The 14750-nt window shown below is 40.5% G+C and overlaps 1 protein-coding gene across 1 annotated transcript in view; it reads left to right on the top strand.

The window, feature by feature from the left end:
* Nucleotides 1–14750, top strand: part of SUMF1 (sulfatase modifying factor 1) — a 99537-nt gene that overhangs the window by 36980 nt on the left and 47807 nt on the right. Inside the window, exon 4 of the mRNA XM_047095106.1 lies at nucleotides 13923–14005. Within this exon, the coding sequence (XP_046951062.1) occupies nucleotides 13923–14005 (83 nt within the window). The remainder of the gene's footprint in view (nucleotides 1–13922; nucleotides 14006–14750) is intronic.

Genomic DNA, 14750 nt, shown 5'->3' with positions numbered 1-14750 from the left:
TAACCGACTGAGCCACCCAGGCGCCCCTCTAAAGTTTCTTTTTAAAAAATAGTTCCTGTTTCTCTGCTGATAACTCCTACCTATCTATTCATTTCAAGAATATTCACCTTTACCTCATAGCTGATGATTGTAATAGCTGCTTTAAAGTCTTTGGTAATTCCGGGGTGCCTGGGTGGCTTGGTCGGTTCAGTGTACAATTCTTGATCTCAGGGTTGTGAGTTCATACCCTGTGTTGGGCTCCATGCCCTTAAAAAAAGTCTTTGATAATTCCATCTGGGGTATCTTATGGTTGGCACTGGTTCATTTTCTTTTCCCTTCAGTGTTGAGTTTCTGGTCTTGATATAATTCTCAGGAAAATGTTGAGGTGTTTTTTTTGTTTTTTGTTTTGTTTTGTTTTGTTTTTTAACGGGAGTTAATCTGGTAACCTGGTTAGGTGTAGACCCCAAGTTTTGTCTTGTTTACTGCCAGTGGTGATTTTGTAGTTTTGTTTCTTCATTCCTTTTTTGCCAGTGCATCACTGTGGTTAATTATTTTTTTCTTTACTGTAACTAGCATTTTGCTTCTTTTAATCAATTTCTTGTATGGGTAATAATGCCTAACTAGGAGAGTATTGTAAAGATCAAATTCATGTACAAAGAACCACCTACTACAGTACTTAGCACATAAAAAGTCTTTTAGTAAATGTCATTATGCTGGCTTCTTCCAGTGTGCTATCTCTAATTGAAAATTGAGTTAAATTTTCTTTGCTTTGCTTTACTGTTGCCCATTTGTAAGATTTGATAACATCATATATAGCACTCTGCCAAGTTGTAATGATATTTTGAAAGGATTTGGTATTGTGGAATAAATCCTCTTGGATTATCTCAGAGTCCTTGGCTGGAGAAATATCAGTGATACATCCTTTCCTTTTCTTTTTTTCTTTTTTTTCTTTTAGTGGGGGTGGTGAAAATATACAAAAACATAAAATTTAACATTTTAACCATTAAAAAAATTTTTTTTAATGTTTATTTATTTTTGAGAGACAGAGTGTGAATGGGATGTGGGGCAGAGAGAGAGGGAGACACAGAATCTGAAGCAGGTTCCAGGCTCTGAGCTGTCGGCACAGAGCCCTATGTGGGGCTGGAACTCACGAATCGAGATCACGACCTGAGCTGAAGTTGGACGCTTAACCGACTGAGTCACTCAGGCACCCTTTTTTAACCATTTTTGAGCATACAGTTCGCTGGCAGTAAGTCATTCCCAATGTCATGCAGTCATCATCACTGTATTTTTTCTGAATTTGTTGACCATCCCTTACAGAAACTCTGTACCCATGAAGCAATAACTTCACATTCTCCCTTCCCTCCCATCACCTGGTAACCTTAATTGTACTTGGTCTCTCTATAAGTTTCTTTACTCTCCGTGTCTCATAAAAATGTCCTTTTGTTTCTGGCTTACATGACTTAGCAAAATGTCTTCAAGTTTCTTTTATGTTAGAGCATGTATTAGATTTCATCTCTTTAAGGCTGAATGATATTCCATTGTTTCTATAGACCACATTTTGTTTATCTGTTCATCTGTTAATGGACATTTGTGCTGTTTCTGGCTATTTAACATCTAATAGCTGTTTTGGCTTTTGTGAATAATGCTGCTGTGAACATTGGTCTACAAGTGTCTGAGTGCCTGCTTTCAATTCTTTTCACTATGTACAGTGACGTATTTTTTGAGTAGTTGTTTGGATTCATGCCTCCTTAATTACCTGCCATTATCCCTGTGGTGTGTTCTTTGACTTCTTCTAGTGATGGAAATGAGTCTACCTCCCTCTGTTTGAAAGTTTGCTTTTTGGCTTAAAATGTGGCCTCTTTAGCAAACAATCAAAAATGTCCTACTGTCCTCCAGATACTTTGCTATTCCTGAGAATACAGAAATGGAAGATATTCCACCCTGTTGCCCTTTACAGGCTCACAATTTAAGGGATGGGGTCATATAGGCTCTAAACCAAAATTAGATGTTTTTTTTCTGATTTATGAATTTTTTATATCAAATGTTTTAGAGAAATAAAAATGAAGACACATACATCATATTTTTTAAAATTTTCAAAAAGAATGAGAGTATGTGAGATCCATACCATCGTGGAATGTCCTGGAGGTAGCATGAAATAACATTGAGAAATGAATTGGGAAGGGCATGGACAGGTGCTGTGGTAAGGAGTGCTGTGGAGCAGTTAGGGGAGGTGCCTGGAGAGCTGCATTTGTTGTTGACCAGGAAAGGACTGTGTGAGGAAGAGGCATTTAAGGGAAGCCTTGCAGATATGGAATAACTAATTTTGGGATCAACTAGAGCAAAGCATGTGGTGAAGGACTTATTATGTTCCTATGCTCTGGCTACTCACCTTCAGCCTTCTATGGTCTGGTCTTAGCTACATTTACTCTGGGAAGTCCATTTCAAATGGCTTTCTCTTGTCCCATATTCCAGATTTAGATTGTTCCACTTATTCTTGTCGCTTCTTGTGCTTTCTTTTTATGTCAGTTGTCTCACTTATAATTGTTTCTGTAGGTATTTGTTGAATGCCTTCCCCTTTACCAGGTATCTTCTATAATGGTGTGTGAGAATGCACTATACCACTATGTCCCCAGCATAGTAACTATCACTTAAGCACCTAATAAATATTTGCCAAAAAAATGAAAGAATGCCATTTGGGTATCATCTATTAGAGCATTTAGTTTTTGAAAGCTACGGGGCTCAGACCTCACATGACCTGTCTCATGTTGGAAAGTTGCTTTTTCTTGGCAAGAAAACACTGGCTTAGTCAATCGGGGTTGAGGTAGGTTCACAGTAACTGAGTTATTTGGGAAGAGTGGTCCAGGGGTGGCTGACGGGATAAGATAAGAAGAAAACACAGTCACACAACTGTATTTTGTGTCTGTTTTTGAAAAGAATAGTTGTCTGTCTGATTGAGGAGTCAATGTGTGGTGTAGGCTCAGGAAGCAAAGCCTGATAACCCTGGAAGGTGAGAACCCAATACAATAGGATAACAGGGCATAGTTTTTTTTTTTCCAACCTGCTCTGAAACAAGGCACCTGATCAGAATGAGTGTGAATGAGGCAAGGCATATTGGGGTTCTAGAGGCTCAGACTTGAAATATCTCTTTAAGGAGTCCTTAAGTTTCTCCTCCTCCTCTTCCTTCTCCTCCTCTTCCTCTTCTTCTCTTTCTTTTCCATCTTCTTCCTCCTCTTACTCTTCTCCTACTTCTTCTTCTAGTAGGCTTCATACCCAGCACAGAACCCAACACGGGGCTTGAAGTCACCACTCTGACATCAAAACCTGAGCTGAGATCAAGAGTTGGACATTTAGGGGCGCCTGGGTGGCGCAGTCGGTTAAGCGTCCGACTTCAGCCAGGTCACGATCTCGCGGTCCGGGATTTCGAGCCCCGCATCGGGCTCTGGGCTGATGGCTCAGAGCCTGGAGCCTGTTTCCGATTCTGTGTTTCCCTCTCTCTCTGCCCCTCCCCCGTTCATGCTCTGTCTCTCTCTGTCCCAAAAATAAATAAAAACGTTGAAAAAAAATTTAAAAAAAAAAAAAAGAGTTGGACATTTAAGTAACTGAGCTACCCAGGTACCCCCTTAAGTTTCTTTCCAAGTCCTAGGTCTTTTGTGATTTTACTTCGATGAAGAAGTAATAATGATTCTCACATCTCCGTACCTCCCAAATATTGGTGTCTGCATTGTAAACCTCTAAAGTGAGACAAAGATTGACTATTGAGTAGGCAGTCATGCCTAGGAGAGATCCAGCTTTAAGAAGAAGTTATGCAAAAATGAGAATTTTGAGTCAATGGAACTTTCAAAACCATTTGGCAAAAAACCCTTTCTTTATAGATGAGGCAGTTATGGCCCAGGAGGGGAAATGGTTTGCCTCAGTTCTGGATAATGTCGAGGGTGGTACCTACCTATTAGTCCGTGAGAACCAGTATAGGACCTTTCCCATTGTGTAAAACTCATAAGCCAGGAGCTGAGTCTCTCTCTTTACAAAAGGACATCCCATTGAAAGACTATATCTAAAATTGGTATTTATCCAGAACATGGTCACCCAAAGTGGGGAGGGGTTTGGAAAACATGGAAACCTCAGGAACAGGTGAATTTATTCATTAAACAAATGTTTATCTCGTATGTGCTATGGGCGAGGCAGTGTTCTGAGTGCTGTGGATACAACAGGGAAGCAGGTATGAGTCCTCAGTCTCTTGAAGGTCAAACTCTATAAGACTCTAAACTTTAGCATATGGACTATGCTAAAGGTCTATGAATAAAGTAAAGAGAGTAACAGGATAGAAAGTGGCTGTAATGTACTGTGGTCGGGTTCTTTTGGCTCTTTTATTTGTGGGGTCTGGGATGGCTTCTCTGACACTTGATCAGAAACCTAAATGAGGAATAGGAGCCAGCATGACCAGTAAAGAGGGAGTGATGAACGAGGGGGATTGTGATGTAAGTTGATGGTTAGGTTGGAAAAATAGGTGACAAGTGGATTACATAGGGCTCTGCAGCCTTAGAGAAGTTTGGGTTTCTTCTTCAGTGCAGTGAGAAGCCATTGGACCTAGTTAACACTCAATAAAAACTTTTTTTGTTTATTTCTGAGACAGAGAGAGACAGAGCATGAGTGGGGGAGGAGCAGAGAGAGAGGGAGACACAGAATCTGAAGCAGGCTCCAGGCTCTGAGCTGTCAGCACAGAGCCTGACGTGGGGTTCGAGCTCACAAACCATGAGATCATGACCTGAGCTGAAGTCAGTCACTCAACCAACTGAGCCACCCAGGTGCCCCGGACCTAGTTAACATTTTAAAGAGGCTGCTCTGCTCTGTATTGTATCAACAATAGCCAAACTATGGAGAGAGCCAAATGTTCGTTGACTGATGAATGGATAAAGAAGATGCGGTATATATACACAGTAGACTATTACTCAGCCATCAAAAAGAATGAAATCTTGCCATTTGCAATGACGTGGATGAAGCCACAATGTATTACACTAAACAAGGTCAATCAGAGAAAGACAAATACCATATGATTTCACTCATATGTGGAATTTAAGAAACAAAACAGATGAACATATGGGAAGGGGTGGGGAAGAGAAGAGAGGGAAACCACAAGAGACTCTTAATGTTAGAAAACAAACTGAGGGTTGATGGAGGGAGGTGCATGGGTGATGGGCTAGATGGTTGATGGACATTAAGGAGGGTACTTGGGATGAGCACTGGATGTTGTCTGTAACTGATGAATCACTGAATTCTACTCCTGAAACCAATACTGCACTATATGTTAACTAATAAAAATTTAAATTTAAAAAAAAGTAAAGAGGTTGCTCTGGCTTCTGCATGGGTTTTGTCACAGTTGGTGAGACTTGATTGCTGTAGAGCAGGGTGGTAGGAGTAGAGATGCTCAAAGTGGTCTGATATTTGGAAGTACATCTGAACCCATAAGGGGAGAAGGAGAGGAGGGACTCAAGTATGACTACTACGTTTTGGCCTGAGAAGCTGGGGAGATGGTGATTGCCTTTGAGATGGTAGAGAAACTGGAGAAGGTTGGAGAAATTACTGAACCTAGTGAAGACTAAGAGTTGACTGAATTATAATTATTCTACAAATGTCTGAAAGGTGATCTGAAAGGAATTTGATTTATTCCATGTGATCCTTGGGAGCCTAATGAGTGCCAGCAGTTGGAAGGCCTCTGGAAGGCATTTCATTTTAACCATTGATTAGGAATCTTCTGTTTACTAGAATGACCTAGACACGAGGGACTGCCTGTGAGGAAGTGGTGTCGGTCACCCGAATTGTTCAAGCTGAGACAGGGAGACCATCTATTGATAGAGTGACCATACAATTTATTGTCCAAATCAGGACACTTTTGAGAGTGAAATGGGATGCTCTTAATTATGCTGGATAAGAGGTATAAATCTGGACTGCTCCATCACATGAGGACCAGTGTTTATCCTACCTTACCTATCCTCCTAGGGACACTGTAGAAAGGATGCCTTTGGGTATAAAAGTTGAAATCACGTGACCTCTTGACATTCCATTCAGATCTAAGGTTCTGAAGATCTGTGGTATGTTTTATTGAACCAAAAATATTGATGCCCAACTTTTCTGATTAAGTGAAGTACACTTACAATGCAGGCAGCTTCCTGTGTGGAATGCCCTACCCACTCCTTCCCTGCTTCACTTGCTCTTCCTTCTCACCTCCTATGGGAAGCACTTGCAAAGTAGCATCCCCTGACTGTGGTTGGGTGCCCCTCCTTGGGCTCCCATAGCTCATCCAGTTCCTCTTGGTCACAGTATTTAATGCAGGCTTAAAGTCATCTACTCATTTGTTTGCCTTCACCCCCAGATTGTATGCTTCGTTTCTGCACCTCCTGGGCCCAGCACAGGGCTGGCGTAGGGCAGATGTTCATGGAATGTTTATTGAGTGAATGAATGAATGAGTGAATGAAACCATTGTGAATTAGTTTTTTTTTTAAATGTTTATTTTTATTTTTGAGAGAGAGAGAGAGAGAGAGAGAGAGAGAGAGACAGAGCATGAATGGGGGAGGGGCAGAGAGAGAGGTGGGCACTGAATCTGAAGCAGGCTCTAGGCTCTGTCAGTGCAGAGACTGACTTGGTGCTTGAACCCACAAACTGTGAGATCGTGACCTGAGCTGAAGTTGGACACTTAACTGGCTGAGCCACCAAGGCCCCCCCATTGTGAATTAATTTTATAGATTTCTAGTAATAAACTGACTAGATGTTACTAGTATATTACTAATATCTAGTATATTAGATAAAATTTCTTAGTGTACTAATTTTACTGATTGAGGAAACCATGGCTCAGAGAGGTTCAGTAACTTGCCCAATGTCACATCGCTAGTAAATAGTAGGAGAGGCAGGATTGGAACCTACTAACAACTTGGTGAACTATTGGGCTCAGATGCATACTATATCCCTTTATTCAAAACTTAATTACATGTTACAGTTTAAAGATTTTGAAAAGTTCTGCAATAATAATAATAATAATAATAATAATAATAAACTTGTTTAACTTGATTGACCCTGTGCCTTCCTAACTACTTAGACTGCTGTGACTGTGGAGCCTCCCCACCTCCACCACCACCTCCCCCTTCACCTACCAACATCTTGTAAACTATTAGGAAACAGCTGTTGGAAAATGCTTGGATAGTAGAAAAGAGTTATGAACTGAAAATCTGCAGTTGTAAGTCCTTTTCCTGGATTTGCCTGCTGCTTTTCAGGGCTTATTTTTTCATCTGTAAAATGAGGAAGTTTAAATAGATGGCCTCCCAGATCCATCCCACCTTTAAAACCCTGCAGCATTGTAAGCATGCCTGTGTTAAGCATGCAGTCATACTGGGAAAACATGGCATCCCTGAGTGTAGAGCCAGGTTTCCACTCCCTGCCAAGCTCGTCTTTGCTTCCCCAACTCTAGCAGAGCTTTGCAAGATACACAATGTTGTTAAAAATTATGCATATGTTTCCTGTATTGTGTGTTGTCACCACAAGGAGAATCAGCATTCACTATGCTGCCTCTGACACAGTGTCCAGCTGCAGAGTGAAACGTACATGTCGGGCTGGTAACCTGAAGAAGTTAGCCCTGTGGAGTATTCAGAATTTGTTCTGTGGTCCTGCAGCCCTAGGCTGAGATGGGCTAGCTCAGTAGTAGCCTCTAGTTTCTTTTTTTTTTTCTTTCTAACATTTATGATTTATTTTTGAGACAGAGAGAGACAGAGTATAAACGGGAGAGGGTCAGAAAGAGAGGGAGACACGGAATCTGAAACAGGCTCCAGGCTCTGAGCTGTCAGCACAGAGCCCGATGCAGGGCTTGCACTCACAGACCGCGAGATCATGACCTGAGCTGAAGTCGGATGCTTAACCGACTGAGTCACCCAGGCGCCCCTAGTAGCCTCTAGTTTCAAGGGACAGGAGTTGAACCACCACGCTGTGTGACCCTCTGCAGATGCCTGTCGCTAAACCACAGTTAGGAAGTAGATAGATCATCTCTGACTGTGGACCTTGACTACCTTTGCAGCAAGAGTCCTGTCCCCTTTATCATGATACTTTGGGGGGTGATGATTCTCCTCTTTTTCTTCTCTTTTCCAAAAAACAGGCAGGATTATTCATTTTCTGATTTACCTCCAAAATCTCCCATTCTTAGGATGCTTTTTCTACATTCTGTCTTCTGTTTGCCCTTTTTTTTCTCAGAAGCTTCAGAACTTGGAAGGCATGAAGAAAAAAATCAAATGGCATTCAGACTTTGTGCAATTTCCCTGTATTATACATTGAAAAGGATCTAAGTAAGCCACTAACAATTTAAGGAGCCTAAATGGAGCCTCCTTGTAAAGAATTGTAATAAATACCTTGCTGTGGAGTGTCATGATTTTTTTTACATATACTCAGCCCTCTTTGCAGAGGGAAACTACTCACAAAATCTATTAATGTTGAAGATTTTTAAAAATGAGTTTTAGAAAGAACTATAGAGATATACTCTTAGGTACTATTTCTGGAAATTTAGCAGAAGCAAAAAAAATTCAAAATGTAAGTAAAGGTGTTTGAAGATGTTTACTGTATTGTTATCTGTAATAGCTGCCCCCCCCCCCCCCCAAGAGCAACAAAGTTTAATATAACTTGAGTGGTTCAGTGTTAGGAGATTATTTGGTAAATTATGATATATCAAGATGACAAAATATTGTGTGTGGCCACTAAAAATGTTTGTTGTGAAGTCCAGATTAAAAATAGGAAAATATTTAGTAAATGAATGAAAACAATCAATATATAATTTGGGAAAAATATGTAAAAATGTGTACACTGATTGATGAAACTGGAAGATGAATATAAAAATAAAATTTGCAGGGGCACCTGGGTGGCTCAGTCAGTTTAGCGTCCTACTTTGGCTTAGGTCATGATCTCACGGTTGATGAGTTTGAGCCCTGTATTGGGCTATCTGCTGTGAGCACAGAGCCCGCTTCAGATGCTCTGCTCCTTCTCTCTCTGCCTCTTCCCTGCTCTCTCTTTCTCAAAATTAAATAAACATTAAAAATAATAAAGTTTGCAGAAGAATGGTGGATATAAATAATTTTTAATTAAATTAATAAATATTTTTAATATTGATTATTTTTTGGTGTTTCATTGTAAACTTAAGTCTTTTACCTCTGTTAAAAGAAAACAGAAAAGCTGAGTAAAAATATGTTCAGTGTAGATAATTTACAAATTAAAAATGGTGCCCACAAAAGAACATTAAATATTATCCATAATCTCACTACCCAGAAATAACCATCGCAGACACTTCAGTATATGTACTACTAATCTTTTCTTGGGGTGTGTTTATGGTGTCTGTCTGTAAACACATTTTTAAGTAGACTTGTCTACACATACTTATAAGTGGCTTTTTTCATTTTCTGTGTAGGGTAAACATTTATCTAAGCAATTACATTTTTACATTTTTCCTGCATATAATTTTTAATGACTACATTCTGTTCCTTCCTCTGGATGTACAAATAAGCTAAGCAACTCAGCCGGTCTCCTCGCTGTGTGTGCATATGATGTAGTCTTCTGCTGAGTATTATCAAATTGCTGTTATGTTGATTTACATGGACACCTCTTTGCCTAAAGAAGTAAAAAATATATATATTAAAAAAAATCCTTTTCTTTCTCTTTTTTTTAAAAATCCCAAATCAACTTTCTTCATACAACTGAGAAGTAAACTAGAGCACTTATTTTATTTAAAAAAAAATTTTTAAATGTATTTATTTTTTATTTAAATCCAAGTTAGTTAACATATAGTGTAGTAGTGGTTTCAGGGGTAGAATTTAGTGATTCATTGCCTACATATAACACTCAATGCTCATTCCAACAAGTGTCTTCCTTAATGCCCATCACCCAGGTAGCCCATCCCCCCACACAACTCCCCTCCTGCAACCCTCAGTTTGTTCTCTGTATTTAAGAGTCTCTTATGGGTAGTGTATTATGATAAGCAAAATAAGTCAGTCAGAGAAAGACAAATATCATATGATTTCACTCATATGTGGAATTTGAGAAACAAAACAGATGAACGTGGGGGAAGGGAAGGAAAAATAAGATAAAAAAAAAAAGGAGACAAACTAGATCATATTTAAGGATTCTTTGAGCCCAGTGATTCTTTGAGCGATTTTTTTCATGTTACATATAGTGAATGACTATATATAGGCTATCTACCCACTTCTCTCTTAAGGATGTGTAATGAATATTTAGAGTATACTGATTGATGCCGTGGGAATGTAGTGCATTCTAACATGAGGAATTTCACTAAGAACTGAAGCAAAAAGTATTGAAAATTTTCATATATGTCTTAAATTTCATAAATATTTGTACTCTGTGTGAAAAAGTATGCCTTTTTCTGTCACACAAATTCTATTAATGAATACCTAATTTAGGATTTAATTTAAAATAAGCCTTCAGAATTGACTGCCTGCCTATTTCAATGATGAATTCATTTTTGTTCTTTATTAAAGCCTAGTTCTTTTATTTTTAATTGTTTATTTTTGAGAGAGAGAGCGAGCACGCACACATGGGTAGGGAGGGGAAGAGAGAGAGGGAGACAGAGAATCCCAAGCAGTCTCTGCACTGTCAGCACAGAGCCCAATGTGGGGCTTGAATTCACAAATTCTGAGATCATGACTTGAGCCAAAATCTAGAGTCAGATGCTTAACTGACTGAGCCACCCAGGGGCCCCTGAAGGAAGAGATTTTTTTTTTTTTTTTCAACGTTTATTTATTTTTGGGACAGAGAGAGACAGAGCATGAACGGGGGAGGGGCAGAGAGAGAGGGAGACACAGAATCGGAAACAGGCTCCAGGCTCCGAGCCATCAGCCCAGAGCCTGACGCGGGGCTCGAACTCACGGACCGCGAGATTGTGACCTGGCTGAAGTCGGAGGCTTAACCGACTGCGCCACCCAGGCGCCCCAGGAAGAGATTTTTAACTCACTGTGTGCTTTCTATTTTGTTTGATTCCTTCAGTTGCTGGATTCTCCTCCGGTTTTAACTTACACTTCGTGAATTTGAACAGGTCTATAATTTCTCATTGTTCACTAGTGTCAGTTGAAACTTCTCCCAGGCTGTTTTTATAGGGGTAACTGTCATATTTAAACTGTTTCAAGAAATGTCCATCTTTTTAATTTGCTTGTTTAAATGCATTTAGTTTTTAAGAGAACAGCTGTAAAGTTGTGAACCTGACATCTTTACACTTGAATATGCATAATTACACAGTGCTCTTTTTCCTGTGCCGACTGTATTCTAGGCTGTGTGTGTATAAGAAGCATAATTTACCACCTCTGGCAAGAATAAAGATGCCTTTGATATCTTCTCCATTTGTTTTCTTTAAACTGTTACTATAATTCCCTAGGGAGAGGTGAGAAAAGATGTCTTTGCGCCAGGAAGTCCATTTCTCAAGGGGACATCAATACTCACATGGCTTCTATTTACATTGTAATTGGTCACTAGCTGTCTGGTACAGCTGTTTCAACTTAAAACCCAAGACAGTTGCTATGGAGATGGTTGAGTAGAAATAGGTCAAGTTAAAATCCTTTTCCCCCTGGATATAAGGGAGTGCTGTAACTGTGGAATTGTCTCAGTTGAACAGAAAATGGGTAGGTGGGCAACCACATTAAAAAAAAAAAAAGTCCTCTTTGTAGGATGAGGCTTATCATACATGCCAGTCTGCTCGACTCTGTGAGCAACACACCTGCAGACCCTTGCTGTTGAAGTAAAGGAGCTTAGAGATACCATAATTTGCAGTATGACCTTGATTAGCTGACTCATATATGGCTCTCAGAAGTTATTTGTTTCATAAGTTCCTCAACATGGTGGGATAGCATTTATTTTCAAGACAAACCAGGAGTTCAAGAACAAGTTTTTAAAAACGTAGTGTTAACAGTAACAATTGGAAAAAGGAAGGCATCTAGTGACCTTGGATGGGGTTTGCCTAAAATTGGGCTGGAAAACATCATGGCTTTCCCAGAGCGTGATTCCCAGGATAAGTGATGTCCTACCTCTGATTGCACTGGTCCTCTCGTGTGGGGTGACTTTGATTACCTGTTTTTTCTTCATCATGTGTCAGATGGGGAGATCGTTCCTGACTGTGTATCTGATGATTACAGTGAAGACTTAAGGTCTTTATCACAGATAGGCATGGGGTATAGGTACTCTTATAGGTCCCAAAGCTTCGTCTGGCTTAGGGCTTGGCGACTGTGGACTCCTCCTGCATCCTCTATACCCTACCCCCTTCCTCCCCACCCCCCAACTCTGTGGTGCTACTTGCTTCAGGGAATGGGTTAGTTTATGTGTAGATGGTTCTCACATCATGATTGTGATGAAAGTTGACAACTATACACTCTTCTTGAGAATTCTTTGGAGGGGCGCCTGGGTGGCGCAGTCGGTTAAGCGTCCGACTTCAGCCAGGTCACGATCTCGCGGTCTGGGAGTTCGAGCCCCGCGTCAGGCTCTGGGCTGATGGCTCAGAGCCTGGAGCCTGTTTCCAATTCTGTGTCTCCCTCTCTCTCTGCCCCTCCCCCGTTCATGCTCTCTCTCTGTCCCACAAATAAATAAACGTTGAAAAAAAAAATTAGAAAAAAAAAAAGAAACAGAAATAAGCCATGCCTTTCGCCTCTCCTGGTCTCAGAAAAATAAAACACCTTGCAATAGTGTCCTTTAAGGACATAATGCCTGTATCATTGAAAAATATAAGAGAATTTGTTTTTTCCCATCAGGTTGTGATTGGAATCCCATGAATGTTTTGATTGTGCTGATATGAAAAAAAGAACAAGAACAGAGTTTGGTGTTTTCAGTGATTGCTGTAATTGTTAGCAGAAACACTTCCCCCTTCTCTTCCACTCAACCCAGCTCATCAGGGAGCAAATGACTGACAGTAGCATTGTCATGGGGACAACCTTGAGTCTACTTCGGTTTATATTACAAGAGTCATTTGCAAATTTCTGTTCTTCGGTTAGTATTAGGAACAGTGGTGATGAAGATGTTTTATGACTCTCCTCCTGTCATGAGGCCATGGTTGAGATGAGTTCTCTGTACTGAGTGCATGCTAGTGCCAGGCATACTCGTAAGCCCTTCATATATGTTATGTTACCTCCTTGTCATAACCCATGAGGTAGGTATTGTTACTGTCTCCATCTAAAAGTATGAAAACAGGCCTTGGGAGGTTCAGTAGGTTGCTAGGGGTCACATCATGAGTGATTTGACTCTTGTTTTGACTGGTTCCAAAGCCAAGCTCTTAACCAGTCAATAAATGAGGCCCACTTGGTATTTTACTTGGGTAACTGGAACTGTAAAGTAGGAATTAAGGTCCTGGGAACATCTGGCTGAGCACTTCCCTATCTAATTCAACCTCTGAGGTAGGTGAGGCCAGGGTCCTTCGCCCATTTTGCAGATGAAGCCAGATAAACAGTGAACTTGCTTGGGGCTGCACATCTGAATGTTGGGCTAGAAATTGAACCAGGGTCTTTTGAAAGCACACTGCAGCTTTTCACCCTATGCTTCAGCTTGATATCTGACCACCTGGGTTGGACCTTCAGCCCAGCACATACTTGTAAGGTTAACTCTGTTTCCCCATGTTTTAAACAGGAGCAGTACTACCTGTCTCTCACTTGTTAGAGATTATAGAGGTTTAGCTAGCACTTCCTCTTTTAAACAATTCTTGGAGATACACATCATTTAAATACATGTCTATTCAGTCATTGTGGTGCTTTTTGATATGAAATAATACTTTTTTGTTGAAGATTTATTTTTGATAGTCTGGTAAAAGTATTTGTTTGGTAACTGATATGGAAGTTGAAGATCATAAGTCAGATTTTTTTCTGCACATACTGAGTCATTGTTTTTCTAGAGTCATCCTAACTAACCTCAGCTTTTCTGGGTGTTGCTTTGAGGTTGCAGCTGCTCCCTGGTGGTTACCTGTTAAAGGCGCTAACTGGAGACACCCAGAAGGACCAGACTCTACTGTTCGACACAGGTGAGGCTGGTGGTTCTTTCCCTGGTGGACATTTTTAATTGCTAAAAAGATTCCTGTGCTGTTGAAAAGGAACTCGGTGGCCATCTTCATCTGTAAAAGAGTGCTAATGACCAACTCTCGTTGGTTGGTAGGAAAATAACATAGCAGGAAATAACATATGTGGAGACCCAAACACTGTTGTAACTCATAGAAGGCTCCTAACAAGTGACCTCTTTCTTCCTCATTTGGCCTCTCAAAGAGTTTGCTTTGCAAAATTTTTTCCTCCTTTGACAGGCCTATTATAAATCTCTTGACATATTTAATGTTTGCAACCTGTCTGTTTGCTCTTTCCTATGAGTGGGTCACGATGAGGAAGAAGACCATCTGTGCTGTGGATAAGTAGTTGTGTCTGGCCAGGTGGTCACTGTGGAAACTCAAGCCTTGGGTATAGGATTCATGTTATCTCCAGTCCTGGACTGACATACTTTGAGGCCACCATCTGACTGAAAAACCACAGAGCTGCAAGTCGGTCAGCCAGTCTCCAGGGTGGCAAGGAAATAATTATCTCAAGCAAAAATAGAGTAGCACTTTAAGCCCTGGAGATGGAGAAAGGTTGGGTCAGGACTCAGCATCTCAACAGCCTAAGAAAACTGTTCTCCTAACCCACTTTTTCTGATGGGAATTTTGAGCCTCTATTTTTAACAACATCCCTGGTTATTGCCCTCATTGTCAGGGAGCTAAGAGCTCATGAAGTTCAGCTTTAGGG

Source organism: Lynx rufus, unplaced genomic scaffold (genome assembly GCF_022079265.1).
Source record: "Lynx rufus isolate CCGP_SWC_20201006 ecotype Redwood Valley unplaced genomic scaffold, mLynRuf1.p SCAF_4, whole genome shotgun sequence".
Taxonomy (NCBI): domain Eukaryota; kingdom Metazoa; phylum Chordata; class Mammalia; order Carnivora; family Felidae; genus Lynx; species Lynx rufus.
Note: the sequence above shows the minus strand (reverse complement) of the source record. Positions and strands in the feature narration are given on the sequence as shown.